Source organism: Oncorhynchus nerka, linkage group LG27 (assembly GCF_034236695.1).
Source record: "Oncorhynchus nerka isolate Pitt River linkage group LG27, Oner_Uvic_2.0, whole genome shotgun sequence".
In the NCBI taxonomy this organism is placed as follows: domain Eukaryota; kingdom Metazoa; phylum Chordata; class Actinopteri; order Salmoniformes; family Salmonidae; genus Oncorhynchus; species Oncorhynchus nerka.
In genome coordinates this window covers 61078302-61092762 of record NC_088422.1, presented here as the reverse complement: position 1 = coordinate 61092762, position 14461 = coordinate 61078302, and the positions used below count along the sequence as shown (strand labels likewise).

Sequence of the window (14461 nt, the reverse complement as noted above, 5' to 3'; positions counted from 1 at the left end):
GCTATACTCATTGAGTCTGTACATAGTCAAAGCTTTCCTTAATTTTGGGTCAGTCACAGTGGTCAGGTATTCTGCTACTGTGTACTCTCTGTGTAGGGCCAAATAGCATTGTAGTTTGCTCTGTTCTTTTGTTAATTCTTTCCAATGTGTCAAGTAATTATCTTTTTGTTTTCTCATGATTTGGTTGGGTCTAATTGTGCTGTTGTCCTGGGGCTGTGTAGGGTGTGTTTGTGTTTGTGAACAGAGCCCCAGGACCAGCTTGCTTAGGGGGCTCTTTTCCAGGTTCATCTCTCTGTAGGTGATGGCTTTGTTATGGAAGGTTTGGGAATCGCTTCCTTTTAGGTGGTTGTAGAATTTAACGGCTCTTTTCTGGATTTTGATAATTAGTGGGTATCGGCCTAATTCTGCTCTGCATGCATTATTTGGTGTTCTACGTTGTACACGGAGGATATTTTTGCAGAATTCTGCGTGCAGAGTCTCAATTTGGTGTTTGTCCCATTTTGTGAAGTCTTGGTTGGTGAGCGGACCCCAGACCTCACAACCATAAAGGGCAATGGGCTCTATGACTGATTCTGAAGTATTTTTAGCCAAATCCTAATTGGTATGTTGAAATGTATGTTCCTTTTGATGGCATAGAATGCCCTTCTTGCCTTGTCTCTCAGATCGTTCACAGCTTTGTGGAAGTTACCTGTGGCGCTGATGTTTAGGCCAAGGTATGTATAGTTTTTTGTGTGCTCTAGGGCAACAGTGTCTAGATGGAATTTGTATTTGTGGTCCTGGTGACTGGACCTTTTTTGGAACACCATTACTTTGGTCTTACTGAGATTTACTGTCAGGGCCCAGGTCTGACAGTATCTGTGCATAAGATCTAGGTGCTGCTGTAGGCCCTCCTTGGTTGGTGACAGAAGCACCAGATCATCAGCAAACAGCAGATATTTGACTTCGGATTCTAGCAGGGGGAGGCCGGGTGCTGCAGACTTTTCTAGTGCCCGCGCAAATTCGTTGATATATATGTTGAAGAGGGTGGGGCTTAAGCTGCATCCCTGTCTAACCCCACGACCCTGTGTGAAGAAATGTGTGAGTTTTTGCCAATTTTAACCGCACACTTGTTGTTTGTGTACATGGATTTTATGTTGTATGTTTTACCCCCAACACCACTTTCCATCAGTTTGTATAGCAGACCCTCATGCCAAATTGAGTCGAAGGCTTTTTTTTAAATCAACAGAGCATGAGAAGACTTTGCCTTTGTTTTGGTTTGTTTGGTTGTCAATTAGGGTGTACATGGTGAATACATGGTCTGTTGTACGGTAATTTGGTAAAAAGCCAATTTGACATTTGCTCAGTACATTGTTTTCATTAAGGAAATGTACGAGTATGCTGTTAATGATAATGCAGAGGATTTTCCCAAGGTTACTGTTGACACATCTCTCTCTCTCTCTCTCTCTGCCTGTTCTGTCTCCCACAGCCGCTTCACACAGTACTAGGAACTGTGCTTCCACATTCATCTTTAACCTAAGATTTGTTTACGCACAGATGTCTGGATCTGTGTATGAAGCTGCAACAGAATCCCGCTGCGCTCTATATTAAATATAATTTCTGTACTGGCATCTGAACATGTGTCACATCGTTTACTAGGGCTTCATAATGTGGAAGAACGCAGTGTTGGCAGAGAAATGAGAGAAACGTGTGAGTAAGTGTAAGTCCTTGTGTGTGAGAGACAGAGATCGGGGTTAAACTGTACGTGTGTGTGTGTGTGTGTGCGCGAGTGCGCGCGCGTGTGTGTGTCAGTGAGGGCAGGGGCTTGTCTCTGCCCATAGGGGGATTCATCTTATTCATCGAGCATCAAAGATGAAGCCTGGTGTATAATATTCTAATATATAGCCGAGCAGTTCTCCTTGTCACCTTCAGCATATGTAGCAGTCTATAATCATCTACAGAGGCTTCATGATTAACTACCTGCAACGCAGACACACACACAGGCACGCGCACAGACAGACACATATGCATGAGCGCGCACACACACACACACACACACACACACACACACACACACACACACACACACACACACACACAGATGGTGAGACGGTAGGGTAAGCCAGATCTCAGTGGGGATGCTGGCGACGGTAAAGGGTGTGTGCTTCTTGGCTGGGCCACAGTTGGCTAGAGGGACGGCCCATTGACGGGCCATTGACGGCCCATTGTTACAGACTGGCACTACGAAGAAGGGACTCACCTCCTAGAAAATAGCATGGATCAAAGTCAACAACAACCAACAAACAGTCCACAACCACTTCTTCAACAAAGCCAACCTACAGTACCAGGACAATTCCAGTTTAAAGGATGCTGTAGAGTTAGTACTGCTGATAGGCTCACACACACACACACACACACACACACACACACACGACACCAAACTGCATTCACACAGACAGACAGGCAGACAGACAGACAGACAGACAGACAGACAGACAGACAGACAGACAGACAGACAGACAGACAGACAGACAGACAGACAGACAGACAGACAGACAGACAGACAGACATACATACAGACAGAACGCTATCTCACATAGGGAGACAGGTCTTGGCCTTGTACGAGGCATCTGGGAGGAGGAAGAGTAGAGATAGACTGTAGGGAACACAGTGGTAGTGTGTGTCAGACAGCTTAGACAGCACACTGATAAACCACTGGCCTGCTCTACAGGATGTGACCGGCACTGTGGCTCTCAGCTCTGATTAAATACATGTATCAAACCTCTCTTTACCTCTCTCTCTCTCTGCACTTTACTTTCTTCATCAATAGGCTGCAGTTGAACTTGTCTTCAATGTGACCAATGGAACCACACACACACACACACACACACACACACACACACACACACACACACACACACACACACACACACACACACACACACACAGGGGGAACAAACCCACAGTAGCCTACACACCCAGACGGATGACAACACACAGGAACACACACAAACACAGTCCCATTCCCCCTCTCTCTCCTCAGGCCATTTGAATTGCACCGCGACAGAGGACATCAATCTCCTAGCTGGCCGTGAGTTGTTCAGAAAGCCTGGACTGGGGATGGGTATGATTTTGGTATCAATCACACTTTGTTCTTTTGTCGGTGTCGCCACAGTGTCTTAATCGCTCTGCGTGTTTCTCTCCCCCTGTCTCGATCGATACCCTGCCTCAACAACACACAGGGAAGGACATCCATCAGCCACACAGTCTCGGTGTCTCCAGACCTGGCCTATTTGTATACTGGAGACACACACACATCCTATTCCTTATCTGGGTTTGATATACTTGGTGCTTGGCCTTTTCTTTTCAGGTCTTCTACTCTCCACACTCTCACTTACTCCCTGTTGTCCTCTTTCTTTCGCTACCATCCTTCATCCATCCATCTTTTTTGCACCTCCTCCCTCTCGCCACCCCACCCTGGCTGACAGAGAGTGTGTGAGAATGACTGGATGAGAGAGAGAGAGAATGAATGAGTGAGTGGGTGGGTGAGAGAACGAGTGAGTGAGCAAGTGGGCGGAAGAGTGAGTAAATAAGTTGCTAAAGGAGAGTGAGTGTTGAGTGAGAATGTGGGAGAGAGAGAGAGAGAGAGAGAGAGAGAGAGAGAGAGAGAGAGAGAGAGAGAGAGAGAGAGAGAGAGAGAGAGAGAGAGAGAGAGAGAGAGAGAACGAGTGATGCAGGGTGCTTTAGGCCCAGTCTATAAATCTGGGGATCCTGGAGAGAGACGGACGGTGCTCATAACGAGCCAACACCGAATGTTTTTATTCCGCCATAGATTCCTCAAACAGGGCACAGCTGGACCCAGAGATTACACCCAGACAGAGATAGATCGAGAGGGAAGAATGGCGGGAGGGAGGGACAGATGGAGGGAGAGCAGCATATCCTCTCGTCTCCTCTATTCTCTCTCAGTGGTGACCCGAGCTGTCGCCCGTGATCAGTTGCCACAGAGTACGGCGCTCTCATTCCACAGCAGCCAGCTAGAGACCCTGTCTGATGAACACATGCTTCGTACGTGCCCGATGAGAGGCATATTTCCTACGTGTCCAACAACCAGGCAGAGACCTAACGACTAGAGATTATTCACAGCCGTAGTGTGTAATGCGTAAAAGCACTGGTGGGATGGCTACATGCCATGCAGTGCACTGAGCCCAATCCAACATGATGCATTCATGTCATCTAGTGCACAAGGACACTACCCAGTCGGAACAGGCCACCTGCTCTTGACGGATAAGGGTCCTTAATCTCTGTGACATGGGCAGAATTTATGGACAGCACGGGATAATTGGGTCCTGTGGCAGTGTAGCACTGTGCATGGCGGGGACAGATTTGAATGGAAGATTTCAAGGTGTCCCCCCCCCCATCTCCATCTGCCGGTCTGTGTGCTCCACATTCACTTTCCTTTCCACTCCTCTCTCTGTCTCCCAGTTCATGTGAGGCTATTTGCAGATAAGTATCCCTCGGGGTGGAAGGCATGGCGTCTGTTAATCCTACAGAGGTTAAGTGTGTTGTGCCAGGTAGCGAACCGTCTCTGGTTGGAATCCCTGAGCCGAACAACAAAAAGCTGTTGATGTGCCGTTACTCCTGTATTTCATTTGGGATAAGAGTGTTTGCTAAATGACTCGCATGTAAATGTCCTAGTCACAGGTAGGGCGGAGGATTTGCCACAGACCTTATGATATTATCATGACGCTGAAGGCGATTTGATGTTCTGTACATGTTGCTCCCCGAGTGTACAAAACAGTAGGAACACCTGCTCTTTCCATGACATAGACTGACCAGGTGAATCCAGGTGCAAGCTATGATCGCTTATCGAAGTCCCCTGTTAAATCCACTTCAACCAGTGTAGATGAAGGGGAGGAGAGGTTAAACAAGGATTTTGAAGCCTTGAGACAACCGAGACATGGATTGTGTATGTGTGCCATTCAGAGGGTGAATGGGTAAGACAAAGTATTTCAATGCCTTTGACCGGGGTATGGTAGTAGGTGGCAGGTGCACTGGTTTGAGTGTGTCAAGAACTTCAACGGTGCTGGGTTTTCCACATTCATCAGTTTCCTGTGTGTATCAAGAATGGTCCACCACCCAAAGGACATCCAGGCAACTTGACACAACCGTGGGACGTATTGGAGTCAACATTGGCCAGCATCTCTACGGAATGCCTTCGACACCTTGTGGTCCATGCCCTGACGAATTGAGGCTGTTCAGACACATTTTTATATCTATTTTTTATTTATTTACAAATTGATACCTGGTGTCAAATATCGGGGGCGGCAGGGTAGCCTAGTGGTTAGAGCGTTGGACTAGTAACCGAGAGATTGCGAGATCGAATCCCTGAGCTGACGAGGTAAAACTCTGTTGTTCTGCCTCTGAACAAGGCAGTTTTCCCACTGTTCCTAGGCTGTCATTGAAAATAAGAATTTGTTCTTAACTGACTTGCCTAGTTAAATAAAAAATTCTATATGATATTGTTTCATGAGCCTAGGACCTAGAGGCAGCATTTAGCTATTATGCCCCCAGCCTCTGGAATAGCCTGCCAGAGACCCTGAGGGGGGACAACACTGTGGACATATTTTAAAGAGATCTTAAAACACACCTTTTAAGCTTTGCTTTTCTTTTGGGGTGCTGTTCCGTCGTTTAGTTTTCAAGAAACGTTCATCAAATACAACCACCGACTGTTTGCTCATTGCTGTTGCTGTAAGATGGCAACTCAGTGCAACTGCACATGTGCCAATTGAATCTCAACAAGGAAACAGCCTGTGGTTGTATTTGATTCACCTTTATTGAAAGTATGGATTTCAGCAAACAAAGAAAAAGCACACAACTAGAGGGCAAACATAGGTACAAGGTTAGCGTTTCATCATTTACATTTTTGGAATTATTGACATTGGGCCAATCGATGTAGCTGAATTCCACAAAGCCTGGTCTCTTGTGGCACTCCCTTGGTGGAGTTCATCAGAAACTCCATTCACCTTGAAGTGGAGTTTAGTCAGCTACATGAAATTGTAGGTACTTGGGTAAAAGCCGGGGGGTGTATGAAACCACTCCTGGGTAGAACACACTAGTGAACCTCCCATATGTGCCTTAGTCAGAGGTGCACGGAGGGGGGAGTCAGAGGTGCACCGAGGGGGAGTCAGAGGTGCACGGAGGGGGAGTCAGAGGTGCACACAAGGGGGAGTCAGAGGTGCACGGAGGGGGAGTCAGAGGTGCACACAATGGGGGAGTCAGAGGTGCACGGAGGGGGAGTCAGAGGTGCACACAAGGGGGAGTCAGAGGTGCACACAAGGGGGGGAGTCAGAGGTGCACACAAGGGGGAGTCAGAGGTGCACGGAGGGGGAGTCAGAGGTGCACGGAGGGGGAGTCAGAGGTGCACGGAGGGGGGGGGTTCCTGCTCTCTGCGCTCACCTTGTTCCTCTCAAACAGCTCAGTCTGGATGGTCTTGAGGTCAGTGTCCAGGGCACTGGCCGCCTGCCGCCGTTTACGGGCCAGCTGTTCCTCCAGGTCCTCCGTCTGCGCCCGCAGCTTCTTGTTGTCCCTCTCAAGCGCCAGCTTCTCGGTCTCCAGGCGCTCCCGCCGGCCCCACTCGGCAGCGTTCTCCACCTGCAGCCGCTCCATCTGAGGAGGAGTGGGAGGAGGAGGGAAAACCATGTCAAATCAGAGGGAGAGGAACGAGGTCAGAGGGAACGTTGAATCAACCAATCGCTGTACCAGAGGGGAATATGCAGTCAGTCAGTCAGAGCACCAGTGTCCAGGTCGTGACAGTAAAACCCTTTGTAAATGCTCGACAAGTGAAGGGGCTCTCCATTAGCATTTTTATCATACTCTCCTTTCCTTCAGCCCGGGCCTGCCAGCCACCAGAGCAGAGCCATTAAACATGCTCAGGGTGTATTCTCACGGCTGATATTTGAGCGCCGTTGAGCCGGGAGGAAGTTGCTGCTGGGGCAATGAGGAAGAATACAGGAGAGGGAGAGAAAAGAGAGGAGAGGCGTGAGGCACGTGGGGCTGACAGTGGACTGGTGTCGGGCCCCCGGGGGCCGCTCCTCTGAGGGGGGACAGGCGATGGGAGGAAGGCGCTCTAAAAGAACACTTCAAAGGAGAGGACTCGTTCCACTCCACCATAAGCCACAGGCGTGAAATATACTCTCCAAAAATGACAACTTAGTACGTGAGGGACACACTGACCACCCAGCCAGCTCCCACTTCCACCATGTCAACTAGTGGGTCACAGTTAGAGACAAGTGTCAACTTGAGTTCAATTGATGCTGAATGGGCTGAATTACCCCCATTAAGTGTAAAGGGATTTGAGATCCATTACAACCAATTATAGATGCTTAAAAGCCAACTGGCTGTGTGCTTAAGCCTCACCTCTGCTCGTAGCTCGGCCAGTTTCTTGTCCATACTAGTGCGTGCTCCCAGCTCATCCTCCAGGTCCTCAGACATACGACCCAACTCATCCTGGTGTACCTCCTTCAACATGTTGAGCTGAGAGAGAGAGAGAGAGAGAGAGAGAGAGAGAGAGAGAGAGAGAGAGAGAGAGAGAGAGAGAGAGGAGAGAGAGAGAGAGAGAGAGAGAGAGAGAGAGAGAGAGGGGAGACAGAGAGAGGGGAGAGAGAGAGAGAGAGAGAGGAGAGGGAGAGAGAGAGAGAGAGAGAGAGAGAGAGAGAGAGAGAGAGAGAGAGAGAGAGATGGATGGATGGATACAGCCAGACAGCAGGAACATCTATAGGTGTTAAGCTCCTTGGTAAAAATATTGGCATCCATGGTCTTAGTGTTAGTTCGCTCTCCTCCTATAAACTGAGATGCCTTCAAGGTTGATACGCTCCCATACAACATGACGTTCTCACTCAGCTATGGAGGCTACAGTGGTTTCTCCCTTTAACCTCCGAGATCCCACCGTGGTCCAGGCACATAATGCGCACCTGCCACAGCTCAACCTTCACCTCTCCTTCTCTGCGCTCTCCTTCTCATCAAATATTCATTCCCGCTCTCACTGTTCTCATCCCTCTTATCTCTCCTCTCCTCTCCTCTTCTCATCTCCTCTACCACCTCTTCTCCTCTCCTCCCTTGATGATATCCGGAGAGATTCTTCAGTCTTCACTGACTACCCTGCCAGTCCATTCATGGTTTTCCAATAACATCGACAGACACACACACACACACACACACAGAGCAGAGCAGAGCTTGTCTGCTCTGAGCACAGAGTGCCTCCTAGTGGCAGTCTCCTGTAAACACACCCTGAGCCGGCGACTCTGGCTCTTTGAAGCTGCTGTCTCAGCAGGTGTGTCTGTGTGAGGTGGATGAATGCCAGTCTGCCAGACTGTATTGACGTAGGTATGGGGGGGTATGGCCAATATGATGTCAACACTTCTAAGGCCACCAGGATCAAAGGGCTGACGTTTGATGCCTTTACCCTGTTTGATGTATACGTCCCCTGGACGGGTGTTGGAGGGATCGGAAGGTAGAAGTGACCCTCAATCTCACCTGTTTCATGGCCTCCTGCTTGGTCTTGTTCTGCTCCTCGTATTTGAGTTTCCATTGGTTCAGCTCTGTTTCCAGCTTTTCTATGCTCTTGCTGAGTGCATGCTTATCCCTGGGGAGAGAAGAGAGTTGGTTAAATACTGCTCGAGCAACATAGGTGATGACTATTCAACAGAGATAGATCCCAAACCTTCAGAGAACCATCGAAAACATACACACTATTAGTTCTGAATATTTAATACAGGAAAATAGCTGTGCCTATTCAATATGTTTTTTGAAGGAAGAGACTTGATAGAACCGGTGTCCCCAAAATCCTATGTAACCATGATGCCATCCACACACGAGTTGGATAGATGTCGTGGTTGGCTAAAAGTGACAGCTGACTTCAACATTCTGGGCGAATATAAATGTCTTCTCATGAGGTCAGCAGGGTGCCTATGGCACTGACAGAATGAATGGTCCAGAATGTTGCAGAATAGCCCTACAGAAACCAGTCTTACAGACAGACGGGCTCTGCCAGATTGGTGGACCTGAAGATGCCGACCAATCACCAGCGGGGAAATGAGCACGCCTCCAGAGAGCTCAGAAAACAGTTATGATTCTAATGGAAAAGATCATGGGGCTGATGGTAGTGTTGGCGAGAGCGGGAAGCTGCAGCGGTGCCAGAGCCGAGCTCTGGCCAAAAAAACAGGAGGCTCTGCTTGTAAATTATGAGACTGGCATCTCAGCCAGGGTGGAACAGAGAAGAGACAGAGCAGTTACGAGTCTACACTTTCCATACACTCAACATTAACGCAAATTTGATCATGAAATATGATGGACGGATGCATTGTGAAAGGTGTCTCGCATGGCTCCAAATTCAATACGAGCTATAATACAGTGGGGCAAAAAAGTATTTAGTCAGCCACCAATTGTGCAAGTTCTCCCACTTAAAAAGATGAGAGAGGCCTGTAATTTTCATCATAGGTACACTTCAACTATGACAGACAAAATGAGAAATAAAATCCAGAAAATCACATTGTAAGATTTTTAATGAATTTATTTGCAAAGTATGGTGGAAAATAAGTATTTGGTCAATATCAAAAGTTTCTCAATACTTTGTTATATACCCTTTGTTGGCAATGACAGAGGTCAAATGTTTTCTGTAAGTCTTCACAAGGTTTTCACACACTGTTGCTGGTATTTTGGCCCATTCCTCCATGCAGATCTCCTCTAGAGCAGTGATGTTTTGGGGCTGTTGCTGGGCAACATGGACTTTCAACTCCCTCCAAAGATTTTCTATGGGGTTGAGATCTGGAGACTGGCTAGGCCACTCCAGGACCTTGAAATGCTTCTTACGAAGCCACTCCTTCGTTGCCCGGGCGGTGTGTTTGGGATCATTGTCATGCTGAAAGACCCAGCTACGTTTCATCTTCAATGGCCTTGCTGATGGAAGGAGGTTTTCACTCAAAATCTCACGATACATGGCCCCATTCATTCTTTCCTTTACACGGATCAGTCGTCCTGGTCCCTTTGCAGAAAAACAGCCCCAAAGCATGATTTTCCACCCCCATGCTTCACAGTAGGTATGGTTTTCTTTGGATGCAACTCAGCATTCTTTGTCCTCCAAACAGGACGAGTTGAGTTTTTACCAAAAAGTTCTATTTTGGTTTCATCTGACCATATGACATTCTCCCAATCTTCTTCTGGATCATCCAAATGCTCTCTAGCAAACTTCAGACGGGCCTGGACATGTACTGGCTTAAGCAGGGGGACACGTCTGGCACTGCAGGATTTGAGTCCCTGGCGGCGTAGTGTGTTACTGATGGTAGGCTTTGTTACTTTGGTCCCAGCTCTCTGCAGCTCATTCACTAGGTCCCCCCGTGTGGTTCTGGGATTTTTGCTCACCGTTCTTGCGATCATTTTGACCCCACGGGGTGAGATCTTGCGTGGAGCCCCAGATCGAGGGAGATTATCAGTGGTCTTGTATGTCTTCCATTTCCTAATAATTGCTCCCACAGTTGATTTCTTCAAACCAAGCTGCTTACCTATTGCAGATTCAGTCTTCCCAGCCTGGTGCAGGTCTACAATTTTGTTTCTGGTGTCCTTTGACAGCTCTTTGGTCTTGGCCATAGTGGAGTTTGGAGTGTGACTGTTTGAGGTTGTGGACAGGTGTCTTTTATACTGATAACAAGTTCAAACAGGTGCCATTAATACAGGTAATGAGTGGAGGACAGAGGAGACTCTTAAAGAAGAAGTTACAGGTCTGTGAGAGCCAGAAATCTTGCTTGTTTGTAGGTGACCAAATACTTATTTTCCACCATAATTTGCAAATAAATTCATAAAAAATCCTACAATGTGATTTTCTGGATTTTTTTTCTCATTTTGTCTGTCATAGTTGAAGTGTACCTATGATGAAAATTACAGGCCTGTCTCATCTTTTTAAGTGGGAGAACTTGCACAATTGGTAGCTGACTAAATATGTTTTTGCCCCACTGTATGTCTGAGGAAAGCACCTTCACATACTTGAACATTCCTCAACCTCTCTAAACATGGTCTTCCTTCCAACTCCCTTGATCCCCTCTCCTTACTCGCGTTCCTTGAGCAGGACCTTCTGTGATTCGTCGAGGCGGAGCTGGAGGGCGTTGATCTTGCCGGGGTCCTCCTCCATGGCAGCGATGTCATCCCAGAGCAGCCGGCTGCGGTCCTGACGACTCAGGGCAGAACGCAGGCTGCTGGCACTACGGGCGTCCCACGAGTCTGGACCTTCCGCCTTGGACCTCAGCACGGACTCCAACAGCTCCAGCTCCTAGGGGAAGGGAGGGATAGAAAGAACAGAATGACAGGTGAAAGAGAAAGTGGAAGGGAGGGAGGGAGGGACCGATGGCGTAAGTAAATGGGAGAATCCGGGAGAATGACCAGAAAGGAGAGAGGAAAGAGGAAGAGGGATCTATGCAACTTCATTCCCTGTTAGTCGACACTTGTTGTTTACGAAGCATGTGACAGATAACATTTGATTTGATTAGATGAACCATGCAGGGGAGTCACCCCACTCTGAAACCCCGACGTCAGCCATCACAGCTCCACTCGAGCGAAGCGGACTCCTAGACTCAAATATTTACTTTTCTTAACTAAACCCCACCAGTGAGCCAGGTTTTTTCCTAGCTCAACAGCACCGGTACAGCAGCTATCATATTATCCCCTATCCCAAATTCCTGTCTGTAAAAATGTAATTCCCGGGGCGTTTCACTGAGTAATCAAACACTGCCTTTTTCTTTCTGTCTCTTCATGTCTCTGGGAGCCACACAGGGCTCCGGACCCTTTGCCAACTTCCTGTTACTGGGAGAGCTGAGCACAAGAGCACAACCAGGGAAAAACACAGGCTGTTACCAGTGGTGGCCAGCAGGGGGACCTAGAGGTTAATGTATGAGGTGAAGGTGAGCGGGTAGCGCCGCTCCTCTCACTCAGCCCGCCACATGTGGAAGCAATCAGCGTGTCTGTGTAAGACTGAGGGAAAGAACAATGAAGGGGCAGGAAATGGGATTGTATGTGAGCATCCCCACAATGCCCAGCTCAGCTTCATGCTGCTGTTTACAAATGGCCAGCTGCTTGCCTAGGGAGAGCTCAGTGTGTATGTTGGCCCATGGTGAGCCACTGAGGAAGAATCTGACTGGACATTCTCCTCCAGGTTGCGTTGTATGTCTTCTCATTATTCACTTATTTTCTGTGTTCCCTTTGGCTCCAGACTGGGAAAATGAGCACGGTTATCGCCATTGCCTTTCATGCCTGAAGTGAACCTCCTGCTCTGTACGGGTGTGAAAGTGTATCTGTCGAGTGTTTCCATGGAAACAGCAAGCCCCCCCCCCCCCCCCATGTGTGAGTTGGCTGAAGGTCAAGTCAGATTGCTAATGACACTGATCTGTATTCACTGCTGCTTGAGATGCATACAGCTGAACAACCCCTTGCCACGATTCACGTTTTCCCTAAAAACAGAAACCTCATCTTGTCCAGCTCTCAACGACGAGTTTTAAAAGAGTTGAATACACCTGATGAGCCAGCTCAGGGAGGTTTTTTTTCTTCTATTTTGACTGTGTGTCTAATTGACAACGGTACATCTGAGGACACCAACAGCTACAACGCCTTCCAATCATGCAAGATGACAGGCTTTTCTGTGACAGGAAGCTTGTTTCATTCCCTGTGTCTAACAGGGAATTATCCCTTCCCTTCAAAATGTCTGAAAATATGAGGCTCATAGAGAGGGAATTGGGTTCCAAGGCTGCAGTACCCAATCTGTGCCCCCTGGGTAGAAGTTAGGGTTGTGCAGGGGGGGGGATTCTATTTTAAGAACAACAGCTACACTTCAGCAGAGCTCCCACTGAAGCACAATGCTGGAGGTTAAGCTCTGAGACATATCTGCTGGCTGGCTCTTCATTAACAAGATGAAACACTGGCCTAAATAAGTGACTGGTGCTCTATCTTCTACCAAGACCTCAGACCAACCTTCCCCTGTGCAACCTATTCTCTGACTGTTCTGGGTTATAGAGTACTGGAGTGTGTCTCTTACTAACATTGTTTGGGTCTAGAGTGTGTGACCATTCTCTCACCTTCTGTCTGTCAGGTTTATCTGTGTCCACATCTCTCACTGGTTCCTGTTCTGGTGACCCGTGCCCCTCGCCCACCCTGTCCTGCTTACTGTCCACAAGGGGCTGTGAGGGGGAGGAGGATGGGGTGGAGGAGGAGGAAGGTGGTGCTGAGGGGGCGTGGGAGGGTGAGGCCTGGTCAGCACGGAGACGCAGTGCTTCCTGTCTGAGTGTCTCGTTCTCGGAGGCCAGTTCCTGCCGCTCCCGCCTTGCGCCTGTCAGCTCCTTGGTCAGGGCGTCCAGCCTCTGTCGGAGCTGCCGTACCTCGTCCCGTGCCCGGTTCCTCTCGGAGCGCACCTTGCTCCACTTCTCCCTCCAGTTGGCTGTGCAGTCCGACCACCAGCGCATGGTCTTCTCCATTTGGGCAGCTCGCGCCCTGGCCTCCTCCAGCTCCCTCAGACGCAGCTCCTCACGGCTCTCCCAGTCCCCAGACTCGCCCAGGCCAGGGGAGAGCAGCAGAGGAGGGCTGGAGCTGGGGGTGCCCCCCGTGGGGCTGGGCGTGTGGGTCAGGCTATCAGGAGAGCGGACCCTGTCCGGCCCCAGGCCCAGGCCACAGAGCAGGCCCGCCCCGGACTTAGCGGCCTCGGCCATGTGGGGGCTAGGGGTGTGGTTCATCACTGAGCCGATGATGATCCAGGAAAAAGCAGGAAACACGAGCGATGCTGTGCACTCAGGAGTGCATGGTCATCTTTACTCAGTTGGCTACCTGCAGATTCAAACACAAAACAGAGACACTGGTTAGTTGGACAGTACTAGGGCTGTTGCGGTGACTATTACCGCAACACCGACGGTCACGAGTCATGAAGACAGTCAAATTCCACATGACTGTTTAGTCACTATAATTAGGCTTCTCCAAGCTCTGATGCTGCTGCTGGTCATTAGTAGCCTGCCAAACTTGCTAACTGCCTGGTACTCAGCACTCTATTGTCCCTCTAATCACTCTGACATCAATGCAAATGTCATCAAAAGTCTAATCAAACACTTCATGAGAGCCCATGAGCTCATGTTGCGCAACATTTCTATAGGCTATGCAAATGCGGGAGAAAACAGAGTGATGGTCTCTACTAAAAAAAAGGAGGATCAGCTTTCTATAGGCTAGGCCTACTATATTTATTTCTCAACTCTCCTAATAGTTGACGAAAAAAAACCTCTTCAATATGCACCTCGGAATTGGATTGGGACGCGCGCAGTTGCGTCCCCGATGTGTCCGATGTAGCCTGTGAGAAAGACCCGATCATGTGACAGAGAGCAGTGTGAGGGAGAGATGCTTCGGATTGCGCAGCACACGCGGAGAAGGGCACAATGCAGCCCCGCGGACCGCAAAAGGCATGGATGTT

At 48.8% G+C, this 14461-nt stretch overlaps 1 protein-coding gene across 1 annotated transcript in view; it reads right to left on the bottom strand.

Moving 5' to 3' along the window:
- Positions 1–14461, bottom strand: part of LOC115134090 (coiled-coil domain-containing protein 102A-like) — a 68017-nt gene that overhangs the window by 23457 nt on the left and 30099 nt on the right. Inside the window, exons 2-6 of the mRNA XM_029667724.2 lie at positions 13089–13830; positions 11076–11293; positions 8509–8617; positions 7393–7509; positions 6433–6642 (exon numbers count right to left, since the gene is read on the bottom strand). Coding sequence (XP_029523584.1) covers positions 6433–6642; positions 7393–7509; positions 8509–8617; positions 11076–11293; positions 13089–13739 — 1305 coding nt within the window. The 5' untranslated portion in view covers positions 13740–13830. The remainder of the gene's footprint in view (positions 1–6432; positions 6643–7392; positions 7510–8508; positions 8618–11075; positions 11294–13088; positions 13831–14461) is intronic.